Source organism: Tupaia chinensis, unplaced genomic scaffold, assembly GCF_000334495.1.
Source record: "Tupaia chinensis unplaced genomic scaffold, TupChi_1.0 Scaffold146687_1, whole genome shotgun sequence".
Classification (NCBI taxonomy): domain Eukaryota; kingdom Metazoa; phylum Chordata; class Mammalia; order Scandentia; family Tupaiidae; genus Tupaia; species Tupaia belangeri.
The window spans coordinates 5,067,308-5,081,842 of NW_006206544.1; the positions used below are offsets into that span (position 1 = coordinate 5,067,308).

Genomic DNA, 14,535 nt, shown 5'->3' on the forward strand with positions numbered 1-14,535 from the left:
ATGCCGGGAATCTCTTGACGTGAGTTTGATGGTTATTTCATTTGCATTTTGACATGTATTCTGAACATAAGCAGTGATGCTCTGAAGGGAAAAAAGTTGTTTTTCGAAGGTGAATAGCCTTTTATTTTCTTTATAAAGTAGAGGTTACGTATAATATGTCAATCGATTTGTATGTCTGTGGCAATAAAATTTTATGGGGAACGATTAGGAAAAAAAAATTAAATGAGGTTCCTGGGAAGCAATAATATAAAGAAGATTGAGCAGCGGTGATTTGAAGACATACCTTTTTCATATGTTAAGATGTCTGAAATGAGGATGGATGTTAACATGGATAACTTGTCATTGTTTTGTTTTATCTTATTTAGTAGGATGTGAATAATGGTGTGTATTGTTTCATTAAACAATATGACAGTGTCTTGGATTTTTTAATACTATATATATATATATGTGTGTGTGTGTGTGTGTGTGTGTATATATATATATTTAAAGTATTAGGTAGATCAGAGAAGATTCTCTTCATTATTTCACCAGGGAAAACTGACTAAGGAATCCCTCAAAAATAGAAGATTCTTGAATATATAAAAAATAAAGCCAACAACCACCCTTTATTTATATTTCTGTTTGCATTGATGAAATGGACATTCTGTGGAGGAGAAGGGATTGTGGAGTGGCCATACCCTCTGGGGAGTAATTTCTCGCTTTCTGTCTCTCTACCTCTCTCTGTCTTTCTAGCGAGCACACATCCTATAGCAAAAACCTCTCAAAAATTTTTTTGACATTCTGTCAGTTTCCTACGCCAGAAACATCAGTTCTCTAATTTTCCTTGTGACCCAGTCGGAAGGTGTTTCTGTTTTACCGTTTCCCCTGTATGTGTTGCCCACCCTCCTTTGAGACCTTTTCAGCTCCCCTCTTTCTTGCCATAGCCTGCACTCTCTGGCTTCTGTCTCTGGCCTTTCCAGTCCAGCAGGAGTGCTGATGCCAGTTCCATTTGCTTTTTTTTTTAGAGAGATTTTCACTGTAGGGCGTGTGCGCTCGCCAGACAGACAGAGAGAGACATAGAGACAGAAAGTGAGAAATCACCCCCCAGGGGGGATGGTCATGCCGCAATCCCTTCTCCTCCATTCTCCTCTCAGGATCTTGGGCACGCACGCACACGCGCCCAGCGTGAGTTTTAAGCCACCGGGTCCGGGACACGAACCGCGGTCGACTACGTGGGAGTCCAACGACATAGCCATTATGCTAACTGCTGGTTCCCCATTTACTTTGATCATACCATTCCTGGTATCTAAATACATTGCAGCTTCATTCTCCCCTTTCCGTTACTCGAGGAGACACACAGATTTTATGTGACAGCAGTGATGTGTTCTTAGCTGGTGATCGTATCATTACCCTTGAATCCAGTGCCATTTCTGGGCAGGACTCCATGTCAGTGTTTTTGTGGGTGCATTTGCTGAACCTTGTATTTCTTGTCCTGTTCCTTTCTCTTTCAGCTGGTCTCGGAAGAACAGGGACGTTGATAGCCTGTTACGTAATGAAACATTACAGGTTTACACATGGTGAAATAATCGCTTGGATCAGAATCTGCCGGCCAGGCTCCATCATAGGACCCCAGCAGCACTTCCTGGAAGAGTAAGTATGTCGCCACCATTATCGCGTTACACCCTTGTTCCTGATTCTTTCTACCTCTTCTGGCCCTGGCTGTGGACCATGTCAAGCCCGTGGTTATAAAATGACTGCCTTGTTAGAGAAGTCTGTGCCTCTAATAGGATATTGTTGATTTGACAGCTAATGCAGTCTAACTTTGTACCTTTTATGTCTCTTAGATCAGGTGAGAGTGAGAAGAAAATCACAGCCATCTCTGCCTACCCTTTTCCTGTCATTTTCTATGTGTGATCTGGCTACAGTGCAATTTTCTTATGTCATCCCACTTGGCACTTTTCATTCTTTTCTTTTGTTTGCATGTCTAAAAGCAGAACGAAAAAACACACAACGAAGGTCAGTCCGTGATTTTGGTGAGACTGCTGCTCTCCTGACACCGAACTGAACTGCTGATGTAGCTGCAGCTATGGCTGCTCCTAGGAGGCTGCCAAGGAAGAAAAAGACAAGAGCTGGCTTTAGTCCTGACCCTGCCACGGACTCACTTTATGGCTACTCTCTAGAAGAGTACTTCTAAATGAATTTATTCATTTACATAATCATTCATTAACTTTCCGTACAATCTTAGCCCATGAGGTGTAGACACTTAATGTGTAAGAACACATTCCTTTCTGGATCCACCTGTTTTTTATTTAAAAAAAATTCTTTTAAAGAGGTTTGTGCCTTAGGGTGCATATGCTTGCCAGAGAGACAGAGAGAGAGAGACAGTGAGAGGGAGCGTGAGAAATCACCCCCTGGGGGGATGATCACACTGCAATCTCTTCTCTTCCATTCTCCTCCCAGGATCTTGGGCATGCATGCACATGTGCCTGGTATGATTTTCAAACCCCCAGGTCTGGGACTTGAACTGCAGTCAGCCATGTGGGAATCTAGTGATGTAACTGATATGTCATCTGCTGGTCCCTTCATTAAAAATTAAAAAAAAAAATCTATTAACTTCTTCTGAGAGACAAGCACTCCTCATGCTGCAGTCCACCCCAGCCTCAGCCAGCCGGGATCACAGACACACATCTGCACGGGGGCCTGGGACATGCAGAGACTCAGCATCTTCCCATGGGGGCCCAGTTGTATTGCTGCTTTGTACCACCTGGCCCCTCCACCTGGCCTCTCCTTCAAACACTAGGTATTATCATGAATTTACTTATTTATGTAGAGGTTTTTGCCTTAGGGTGTGTGCGCTTGCCTGAGAGACAGAGACAGAGAGAAAGTGAGAAATCACCCCCAGAGGGAATGGCCACGCTGCCATCCCTTCTTCTTCATTCTCCTCTCAAGATCTTGGGCATAGGGATCAGGAGTTAGCGTAATAGCTATGTCACTGTACTCCCATGTAGTCAACCGCGGTTCGAGTCTCAGACTCCGTGGCTTAAACTCACGCTGGGCGTGTGTGCATGCGTGCCCAAGATCCTGAGAGGAGAACGAAGGAGAAGGGATTGCAATGTGGCCACCCCTCTGGGGCGTGATTTCTTGCTTTCTGTCTTTCTGTCTCTTTTTGTCTTTCTAGTGAGTGCAAGCACTTTATAGCAAAAACCTCTCAAGAAAAATATTAAAGAAAAAAAAGATCTTGGGCATACACGCACATGTGCTCTGTGTGATTTTTAAGCCACCAGGTCCAGGACTTGAGCCATGGTCGGCCATATGGTAGTCCGGCAACATAACTGCTATGCCATCTACTGGCCCTCAATTTACTTATTAATAAAATGAGGTCATGACATTATCACTAGTCGACCTAGGTCCAGCTCTAAAATGTTTTCGATTAGTGATATCTTGGGTTGAAATTTCCATTTCTTCCTTTTTATGCTGGCTGGCTCTATTTTGAATAGCATTCTTTTCTCCATGATTGTTCCTTTCCAGGTTAAATCATGTTAGGTTGGTAAGAAACAGATGATCATGAATTTCATAGAAAGATGCATTTGTAAGCTCTTAGCCTCTGACATGATGGATTTGAGCCTGCTGGGGTGTTACACGAGTTGCCAGCCGTAGAGGGAATAACTGAGAAGAAACAGCGCTGATCAACAGTATACTTTTCCCTTAAAAGATTGAGTTTGAAACATAATGACTATGCAAGGAAAAAGAAGCAAGATCAGTAATAAAACAGGTTTTAGGTTTTTATCTGTGAGATACAAATAAAATAATTGTTCTCTTAGAGCTGCATTTTGGGTCCGATTTTCAGCCAGGGGTGTCCTCTGTTTCCCTAGTTTGCTTTCGTGTGCCTGTAACATGGATTCTGTGCTGTTTATCTGCTAGGTGCTCGTTACACTAATTGCTTACTGGAGCTGAATAAGTAACTTTAATGTTAAAAAAGAACAATACAAAGTACTCCGCAGCTTCAAGCCATTTAATCAGTGTCTTGAAGTTACTGCCTGGACTATGGTTCGTTCAGTAGGTACCTCCTGAGTACTCATGAGCAACACCAGGCTCCCTGCTGGGGGCAGCTCGCAGTGAGGGGGAGCAGTTCAGAGTACCCCGGTCGAGGTCACCCCATTTTCTCAGGGTGTCAGATACACAACCCTCTTTCTTGGTGCCTGCACATTCCTTCCGACCTCCCTACTGTACCGCTTCCTGCCAGATCTCAAAAGAACAACGGAAGAAATTAGGGTTATGAGGGAAGGCACTGTAGGTTGAAAGGAGGCTTTTGCTTTTTCATTTATGGATACTTGAGCTATAATACTTCGACAATTTCCTTAAGTGTGAGTCAGTGCCATAGATTTCCAAGTATCTGTGAAAACAGGTACAGGAAGGATTTATTTGTATAGCTATGGTATTAGAATAAGCCATTATAATCCTTAGGTTAGAACCTGCCTTCAAGAAGGTTTTTTCTTTCTTCGTTTTTCTTTTGTTTGTTTGTTTTCTCTTTGGCCTTAGTCACCATGCATTTTTTAATTTTGCACTGTTTCTTATTGAGTTTGTGTAGAAAAATACCTGTGCTGCTCATGGGCTTTTCCAGCCTTTGTTAGCTAATCCTGCTTTATGCCTTAAGTGGGACCAGAGGTGGTATTTGCTTGACTTTTTACTCTTATTCTCTCTTCCTCTTTGCTCCTCTTCTCCCCTTTCCCCCTTCCAAACCTGTGTCTTGTCATACCCCATGGGAGAACCCGTTTAGTGCATTGGTAACACTCACTCATCATATATATTTATTGTGTGCACACACTGTGTCAGACAACTTGCTTAGTCCTGAACATGGCAGCCAAGGCTCTCACTCACAGAGGTCAATAAATACATACACTTATATACAAGATTTTTTTTTTAAGTTAATTAATTTATTTTTTCCATGAGAGAGATAGAAAAGGACAGACACACAGAAAGAGGGACATCCCTACTAGGGTCTTCATCCCATGACCTACCTCGCAGCTAGCCTGTGGGCACATGCATACCTGCGTATGTAGGGAGACCTTGGGGTGCAAACCTGAGACCTTCCCATGTGGGCCCAACTCATAGAGCGCTGCATGACGGCTGCTCCTGCATTGCAGTGGTGCTATCTGTGTGCTACCCAGGATGTGCTTTGTTAACTCCATCAGCCAGCCCCCGGGCCATTTCTGGGGTGATAAGTGCTGTAAATGCAGTGTGAACTGGGAAGAGGATGAGGGGATGAGGGGATGGGGAACGCTATTTGGATTTAGTGGTCAGAGGGCTTCTCTAAAAAGAACTGAGACCTAGAGATTTCAAGGGAGCCAGTTCTGTCAAAATCTTATTTGTGTCCCATGCAGGGGGCACACAAAGGTCCTGAGATGGGAACAAATTCACTGTTTTAAAGCCCAGAAAGGCTCATACAGATGGAATATATTGGGTTGTCTAAAAAGTCATGATGCATTTTGGCACAGAAAAAAAATAGTTCATGACTTTTCTGACATCCTCATAATAAACATGGAGGGAGTAATCTGAGAGGTAGGCTTAGTGAATTTTCAACAGGTAATCCACCGCTGTAACCTACCCCAGAACAAGAAATAGAATGATACCTGCACATGGATGCCCTGCTTATGGCTTACTAGCTTGTTCATTGCTGTATAGCATTCCATGTTTGAGTATATGTCAATTTTGGGTGGAAGAATGATTTATTTATTTAATTCCATTTGTTATTACTATATTTTAATTTGACCAGAGAGAGACAGAGAGAGAAAGGGAAAGGGAGAGAGCAAGTCGCCAGGCCTGGGACTCAAACTGTGGCTGGCCATGTGCAAATCCAGCACCTTTAGCTACCATGCCACCTACTGGCCCTGGATATATGGCATTTTATTTATACTATGATATATATTTAGGCTGTTGCCAGTTTTTGACTCTTTCATGCTTTTTGGTCCAGCACACTGTTGGATGTGTGATTGGAACAGCTGGGTATGTGTGTTCAGCTTTGCGGGTATTATTAAGTACTTTCCAAAGTAGGCACACGTGTTTACTGTCTCATCAGCAGTGGTTTGTCAGGTTTTTAAATTCAAGATTCTTCATAAGGGTAATTTGTATTTTTAATTTTCTTTTCCAATGTCTAATGAGGTTGAATGTGTTTTAATATGTTTATTAACCATTTTTATTTTCTCTTTTATGAAATATCTTTTCACGTCTCTTACACATTTTTCTATCAGATTGTTTCTTATTGACTTGTAGGCATTTAAATGTTCCGGATATAAGTACAGCGCTGTCCATTACATGGAATGCAAATATATCTTCCACTCTTTTTTTCTTAAATTTTTTATTACCATCATAATCTTCTTTATATTACATTGGATCACATATAACTTTACAGTGTATTACATTGCTTTTTCAAATGGGAATGCCATGCATGTCAGTCAATACAGAGACATTAATCTCCCCGATTCATCATTCGATATCTTTTCTGTTTCCCCATAATTATTTTTTAAAACAGTCAATCGCTATTTCTCATTTTGCTTGTAAAAATACTTTGCCCATCATGAAATACTTCTCAGACCAATCCAGTTGAGAAATCTATACATGCCATCATCAACAGTAAATAAGCCATATCTTATTCTCACTAACGTCCTGCCTCTCTATTGTTCACTTGCTATCTTTCTCTATCCTCTTCTCTTCACTTACCCCATTCCACACTGTCCTATTCTCATTAAGTACCTTCACTGCTTTTATGTCCTCCAATTTTTTGCTCTCTATCATAGAGTGCGGATAGTCGGTATATATTGAGTGGATACATAAAATATCTTTCTTTCATTCATAGCCTGGCTTACCTCACTCAGCAATAGATCCTCCATATCTGACCACTTTATATCTTCCACTCTCGTGGTTTGCATTTTCACTCTTAGTAATGTCTTTGATGAACAGGATTTTCAAGTTTCAATTCAGCCCCAACTTCATTCATCTTTCCCTTATGGGTAATGCTGCCTGTGTGCTACCTAAGATGTGTTTTGTTAACTCCACAGTATGCATATATTATTTTTTAAAAGTTTTTATTTATTTTCTTTCTTTCATTAGCAGATGAGAGACAGAGACAGAAACAGAGACACACAGACAGTTCCAACACCACAGTCTACCTCCAGCCTCAGACAGCCCTGGATCGTGGGCATGTGTGTACCCACCATCCTCAGGGAGGTTTCTGGTTATGAACCCAGAACCTTTTCATGTGGGTCGATCTTGTAGAATGTAATGTTTTACCTCTATGCCACCACCCGGTCCCAATATATTGTTTAATGTTATCTTCCAGAGGCTTTATTGATTTTTCCATCAATTTCATATGAATAGTTCATCAGGGATTATTTTTATAAAATATGGTGTGAAGTAGGAGACAAGGTTCTTTTCTTTCCCCACATGGATATCCAGTAATCGAGCATACTTCATTGAAAAGTCTTTTGTTCATTGATCTACAATCACTGTTATCCTAAATCAAATGTGTATATATGTTTGCTTCTGGACTCTATTTTCCATTCTGTTGGTTCATCTGTCTATTTTAACTCCAGTAATTTAACATCATAATTGCTACAGCTTTAAAATGAGTCTTAGTGTCTGGAAGTGTAAGCAATCCCCCCCTTTTTTTTTGGAGAGGTTTTTGCTATAGGGCACACGCGCTCGCCAGAAAGACAGAGAGACAGAGAGATAGAAAATGAGAAATCCCCCCCCCCCCCGGGGTGGTTTAGCCACACCACAATCCCTTCTCCTCTATTATCCTCTCGGGATCTTGGGCACGCACGCACATGTGCCCAGTGTGAGTTTAAGCCACTGAGTCCGGGACTCAAACCGGTCCACGACTCAAACCACGTCGACTACATGGGAGTTCAGCGACATAAACCATTATGCTAAATGCTGGTCCCAGCAATCCAGCTTTGATCTCATTCAAAATAATCTTCATTTACTTAGATTTTTTTTTTTTTTGAGAGATTTTTGCTATAGGGTATGTGTGGTTGCTGGAGAGACAGACAGAAAACTAGATCTCACCCCCTTGGGGGATGGCCACTCTGCTATCCCTTTTCCTCCATTCTCCCCACAGGATTTTGGGCACACATGTGCAGGCACCCTTAAAACCTGCATGAGTTTTAAGTTGCTGGGTCTGGGACTTGAACTGCAGTTGACTACGTGGGAATCCAGCAATGTAATTATTACAACACCTGCTGGTTCCATTTACTTAGATATTCTTTAATCCTTCTCAAAAATTTTAAAAGTTTCTTATATTTTCTGTGTAGAAGTGTTATGTTTTATTTGAAGTTATTGATTGCATTGTAAATGACATAATTTTATAGTTTAACTTCATGAGAAACTATCAAATACTTTTTCAAAGTGGTTGAATAATTTTATATACCAACCGGTAATATATGAGAGTTCTAGTTGCTCTGTATCTTCGCCATAATTTTATATTATAAACCTTTTCTTTCTTTTATTTTTTTTGCCATTCTGATTGGTATGGAATTGGTTTCAATTTGAATTTCCCTAATAGCAAATGATGTCAACACCTTTTTTTATATATGTATAAAATTATTATTTTTATATATGTATATTTTATTATTTGTGTTGGAAGATTTGGGTATGTGTATTCAGCTCTACAGGTATTATTAAGTACTTTCCAAAGTAGGCACACATGTAGTTTTTCCCCCCTTTTTTTCTTATCGTGCTGGCTATGATTCCAGTATGATGTTAGAAGTAGTGAGAGTAGACATCCTTGTTTTGTTTCTGATCCTTTGTTATTTCTTTATAAATTTGCTGGAAGTTGTGTGAGCTCACCAGAGAGAGAGAGAGAGAAAGAGAGAGAGAGAGAGAGAGAGAGAGAGCGAGAAAGCACTCCTCGGGGAAATGGCTATGCACAGCCCCTTCTCTTCTCCCTGCTGTTGGGATTTCAGGCATGCACACACATGTGCCTCATAGTCCCAAGTTGCTGAATCTGGGACTGGAACTGTACAATCAGCCAAGTAGGATCCAGCTGCCTTAACCACCATGCCACCAGCTGGCCTCACCTACTGAGTTTTAAATTTGGGTTATTATTTTTTTTCCATTCTAAAGTTTCCATTCAGTTCTTTATATCTTTGCTGTTGAAACTTTTTGTTTTTTTGAGTTGTTTCATGTGTAGTTCTAATTGTTAAGGCATTCTTATCATGTCAACTTTAAAATCTTTACCAACGTGGGTGTGACAGTATGCACTGGTAGTCCCAGCCACTGGGAGGCTGAGGCAGGAGGATCATGATGCAGTGTAACCCTGTCTAATACAACACCCCCCTCCACACACACACACACACACACACACACACACATAAAATAAAATACAGTCTTTGTCAGATAATTCTAACATCTCTGTCGTCTTGGTGTCGGCATTTACTAATTGTCTTTTTTCATTCGGTCAGTGTCAATGTCAGGAAATATCAACTGGAATGTCCTACTGTGCTGTGAGGCTTTGGGTCTGACTTAGGCCTTCTGTTTATCTGGCCTCTTGTACTGCTCCAGAAGGAGAAGGTGGCAGCTGGGGTGGAGGTGGTGGGTTGCTGCCTTGGTGCTACTAGGTGAATGCAGGAGTTCTTTCTCAGTGTCTGTTCATACCTGAGGTTGGGGGCTTTTTGTTACTGCTGGGTGGAGCTGGCAGTTTTAGCTTCCCACAGCTGTTTCCACCGACTCAGTAATTGGGACGGCCATGTTACTGAAGGGTGATGGTGAAGTCTTCACACTCCACTAAGCCTCTTCTGACCTACTGGGGAGTGGGGCTGGGGCTAGAGAGGCTTCCTGCTGGCCCTTCTTTGACACCTCTCTGTCCAAGGAGGGCGGGGACTAGCTGCCTCCTTATAGCCTGGCAGCCTGGGATCCCCTCATACCTTTGCAGCCCGGGTGGAATAGGGCCAGAGTTTTTTCTGTGGTGTTTGGCTAGAGTAAATTAGTTATTCTGTCTATGACATCCTTTTCTTTTTTCTTTTTTTTTCTTATCTATTTATTTATTTTGACTAGAGGGAGCAGGCTTTTGTGGAGGATTTTTTTTTTTTTTTTTTTTGGGTTTAAGTTGCCCTTCAGGAACCGTAAGGCTGGGATATGTAAAGCAAAAGAAAACCCATGGCATGGTGGTTGAGGCGCTGGACTCCATATTGGTTGATTGTGGTCCAAGTCCCAGACTGGTGACTTGCTTTCTTATTCTGTCCCTTCCCCCACTATGCCCCTCACCACCAGCAAACACACACCCTTTCTCTCTCTGGTGAGTGCATCTTCTCTATAGCAAATAGAAAAAAAATATTAATAAAGCAAATTAGATTTTAAAAAGTTAAAAAAGAAAGGAAAAAGAAAGCCCATGCAACTTACTGCCATGTTGTTACTTGGGTCAAGATTCCTAACCAGCCTGCTTTCTCTATAATTTTCAGAGTGCCTTATGCTCATTTTCTTTATAATATATGGGGTTTAAACTTTTACTGAGTGGGAAGAACAGAGAAAAGTGTGTCTACTTCATCTTCCTGGAAGCAACCATGCTTTTTAAAACTGTTAGCTTGGTTGTCTTGTTCAGCTTGGAACCAGCTATGGTAGGCTAAATAACGTTCCCCCAGGATATACGTGTTTTAATTCCTGGTACGTGTGGGTGTCCCTTTATAGGGGACTTCGCAGAGTGCATAAATGCAGGCCCTTGATGTGGAGAGTGTTCAGGTGAGCTCCATGCAGTACAGGGTCCTCACAAGAGGGACATGGCAGGAGTCACATAGAGCAGGTAATGTGACGACGAAGCAGAGACTGGACTTATGCATTTTGTAGGAAGCAGAGTGACCACGAGCCACGATGTGGGTGGCCACTGGAAGCTGAGAAAGTGAGGAGGGTAGATCCTCTCCTCAGCGCCTCCTGAAGGAATCGGTCTGCCCATACCTCGACTTTACCGCTGTGAACTTGACTTCAGACATCTGAACTCCAGAACTTAAGACAGTAAATTTGTGTCTTTTAAACCAGGACATTTGTGTTAGTATTTTTTTGGGGGGTATCTCTTTTGTTTATAGTAAGTATGCATAGCAGAGTGTGCAGATCTGAACGACTCGCACAGATATTCTGAAATTCTCTTACTCACCCTGCTTTCTATTTTGGAGTATTCAGCAGAGGGCAGTCTTGTGATCTTCGTGTTATTTCAGGAAGGTTGGCCAGCCACAGTGTGTAAGATGAATTGGATTGATGGAGACTGGAATCAGAGAGGCTAAAAAAGGAGCCCGCTATAATCTGAGGCAGGGACTTATCAAAGGGGCTAGAAGTCGGACTGAAGAGGCAGAAATGAGCACCAGGGACATTTCAAGGCAAAAAGTACCAGGCTTTGAAGACTGACTAATGATATGAAAGATGAAGAGTGTGAAGTCATTGATGACGCCAAAGCATGAATAAATAACATGTTCATTAAGAAAGAAAGAAGAGAGTAAAAAAGTATTTGGTTAGGTTTTCACCTGTCAAAAATAAGTGAACAAGCTAAAGGGATTATATTCTTCCTGAGATAAAAAGCTAATCAGGGCTTTTTAGATAATGTTAATTCCAAATCTATGACTAGACAAGCTGGTTTGTCATATCCTGCCGGTCTTTGAGGACCGAAATATATCCAGGTGTTTGATTTTTCTGTCTTAAACAAACATTTCTCTTGTGTCACCGGAGATGACAGAAAAGAAGTGCTTGTTAGCACCTTTGTGGGTTGTTGATGGATTTTTGTATTGTCAGATCCAGACCTCTCCTTTGTTATAGTCTGAAATTTTATATTTTCCCTTTTCTCCAGGAAACCTATAAAATTCTGTTTGCAGAACAGTCACCAAGTGTTTTTATTCTGCTTAAAGCTGAAGTTCTTAAACATATCGTTTTGAACCCAAAATGCATCTTCTCAAACATCCTCAGGGTTTCCAAGATAATGCACAAATATGTCTGTTTTGTTATTGAGCTGACTGTGAGCTCATTCTTCTCGGAGACAAGTCGTAGAAGTGTGATGGTGGGGTCAAGCTGGCTTTCGACTTGATGGATTCCATTCACTGGGTTTTTCATGTGGAACCACGCCCTGGATCGTGAGCCATTAAAGCCTCCTTTATTATAAAGTGATGTTAAAGACTGATGTGAGGTTCCCATGGAGACTCTGAGCTCACAGAGATCCTTTACTTAGGGGGCTCACCATGATGCTGTTTCGTTTTAGATTTCTTCCTGAGATGGTGAGAGGTCACACAAAGCCTAAATCTAGACCTTTCAGGAAGGTCTGTCTGTGGAAAGCATAACTCCATTTTGAATGAAATTACCTTTAAGAAGCAACAATTTTGTGTTTGAACTCTTTTTTGTTTCTAAAATCCATAAATAAAACTCCCCCCTTTCCTGGACCAGACAGTGGTGCACTGGTGTTTCAGCTGGACCTGCATGGGCAGATTCTGGGCCCACATTCCGAGACCTCCCTGTGTGCAGGACACATGCACACAGGCCCGTGGTCTGAGCTGGCGGAGACCAGGGATATTGTGGCATGAAGACCTCATTATAGGTGCCCCTCTTTCTCTCTCTTATGGAAAAAATAAATGTAAAAACATTTCCCCATTCTGCTTTAGCATCACAGATATTTGCATCAACTTCCGATCAGTTAGCTACATTTCAGCCTGTTATTATAACTTAGTTGTCAGCCTTCCATTGTCTTCAGTGCTTCCCAAACGTTAAAATACCTGAGTCTCATTTGAGGATCTTGTTAAAGACAGTTTCTAATTCAGCAGTCTGGGATGAACCTGATATTTTTCATTTCTTTCTTTCTTTTTATGAAACTTTTTAAGGTTTTTGTCATAGGGCGAGTATGCTTACCAGAGAAAGGTAAAGTGAGAAATCAAACCTTGGGAGGGTGGCCACTCTGCAATCTCTTCTCCTTCATTCTCTTCCTGGGATTTTGGGCATGCACACACATGTTTTTCAAGCCGCCGGGCCTGGGACTCAAACTACAAAGTCAGCCATGTGGGATCCAGTGGCTTAACCACCACACCACTTGCTGGCCCCAAATTCTTTATTTCTAGCAAGCTCCCAAGTGATGCAATGCTGCTGGTCCTCGAACCACATTTAATAACAAAATTTTTTGGTTCACTCTCACTCTGTAGATACCAATTTATGCCACATCACAATTTGGAATTTATAGCATTTGGTAAATTTCATGGTTGGGTTGAGTTAGATCAGAAATTAATAGTTTAACTAGCCATTGCTTGCCCTTTTCTTTTCTTTTCTTTTCTTTTCTTTTCTTTTCTTTTCTTTTCTTTTCTTTTCTTTCCTTTCCTTTCCTTTCCTTTCCTTTCCTTTCCTTTCCTTTCCTTTCCTTTCCTTTCCTTTCCTTTCCTTTCCTTTCCCTTCCCTTCCCTTCCCTTCCCTTCCCTTCCCTTCCCTTCCCTTCCCTTCCCTTCCCTTCCTCTTCTCCTTTTTCTTCTCTTCTCTTCTCTTCTCTTCTCTTCTCTTCTCTTCTTTCTTTTCTTTTATCTTTTATTTATTTATTTATTTATTTATTTGACAAAATCTCACAGCCTCTTAATCCATCTGCCTCAGAGTCCTAGCAGGGCCTGTTGGGAGCATGCATCACTACACCCAGCTCTGTTTTAGACAGAGTCTCACTTTGCTGTCCAGGCCAACCTCCAGCTTGCAGTCTTTGTGCATCAGCCTTCTGGACTGTTGGGATTACAGGTACACACCACTGTGCTTGGCCTTAAGATTGGCCTTCATTGCAGCTATGAAGATTGGTGCATGAGTTATCTGTTTGAGCCTCCTGTGTGGTTCCAGCCTGCAGAGCTCAGCATCTTAGCAGTGTATGCTGTTGTGAATGGGCCAGATTTTTGCTTTTCAAAAAATTATCAAAGATAAGATGAATAAAATCTTCTTAGAAAATGAAAACATTCTTGACAAATATCTAACAATACTGGTTTAAGTTTTAGATGGGATTGCCCTACCATTTCCTTATTAAAAAGAAAAACATTTGATTTATTTGTCTATGTTTTTATTTGTTGTGATTTTCAAGCCGCCTGGTCAGGGCTCAAACCACAGTTGGCCATGTGAGAATCCAGTGCCTTGATCACCACAACACTGCTGTCCCTCTACTATTTCCTTTTATGACTTTTTTCTTATTATACATCCACTAGGTCAAAGAGTACGTATTAAAACTTTCTTTATAATCTGTTTTAAAGATTTAAAACTTTATCTTTACTAAAACATAGAAACTAAAATAAAATATTTGAAAAAAACAATTTAACAATAGAAGATATGGTGGTTTTCTAAAAATTAGAATTATAGGCATATTGGATAGGTTTGAGTTGTACTGTTTGTTGAAAGTGGCTGGGACCAGCACATGGGGTAGTGGTTAAGTCACTTGACTCCCACAGAGTTGACTGTGGTTTGAATCCCAGACCTGTGGCTTAAAATTCATGCTGGGCACATGTGCATGCGTGCCCAAAATCCTGAGAGGAGAATGGAGGAGAATGGACTGTGGCGTTACCATTCCTCCTGGGTGGTGATTTC

General features: G+C 41.3%; 1 protein-coding gene across 6 annotated transcripts in view; it reads left to right on the top strand.

Moving 5' to 3' along the window:
• Positions 1–14,535, top strand: part of CDC14A (cell division cycle 14A) — a 198,803-nt gene that overhangs the window by 135,759 nt on the left and 48,509 nt on the right. For all 6 annotated transcript variants that reach the window (XM_006169037.3, XM_006169034.3, XM_006169035.3 and 3 more), the window contains exon 10: positions 1,491–1,629. In XM_006169037.3, the coding sequence (XP_006169099.1) occupies positions 1,491–1,629 (139 nt within the window). The remainder of the gene's footprint in view (positions 1–1,490; positions 1,630–14,535) is intronic.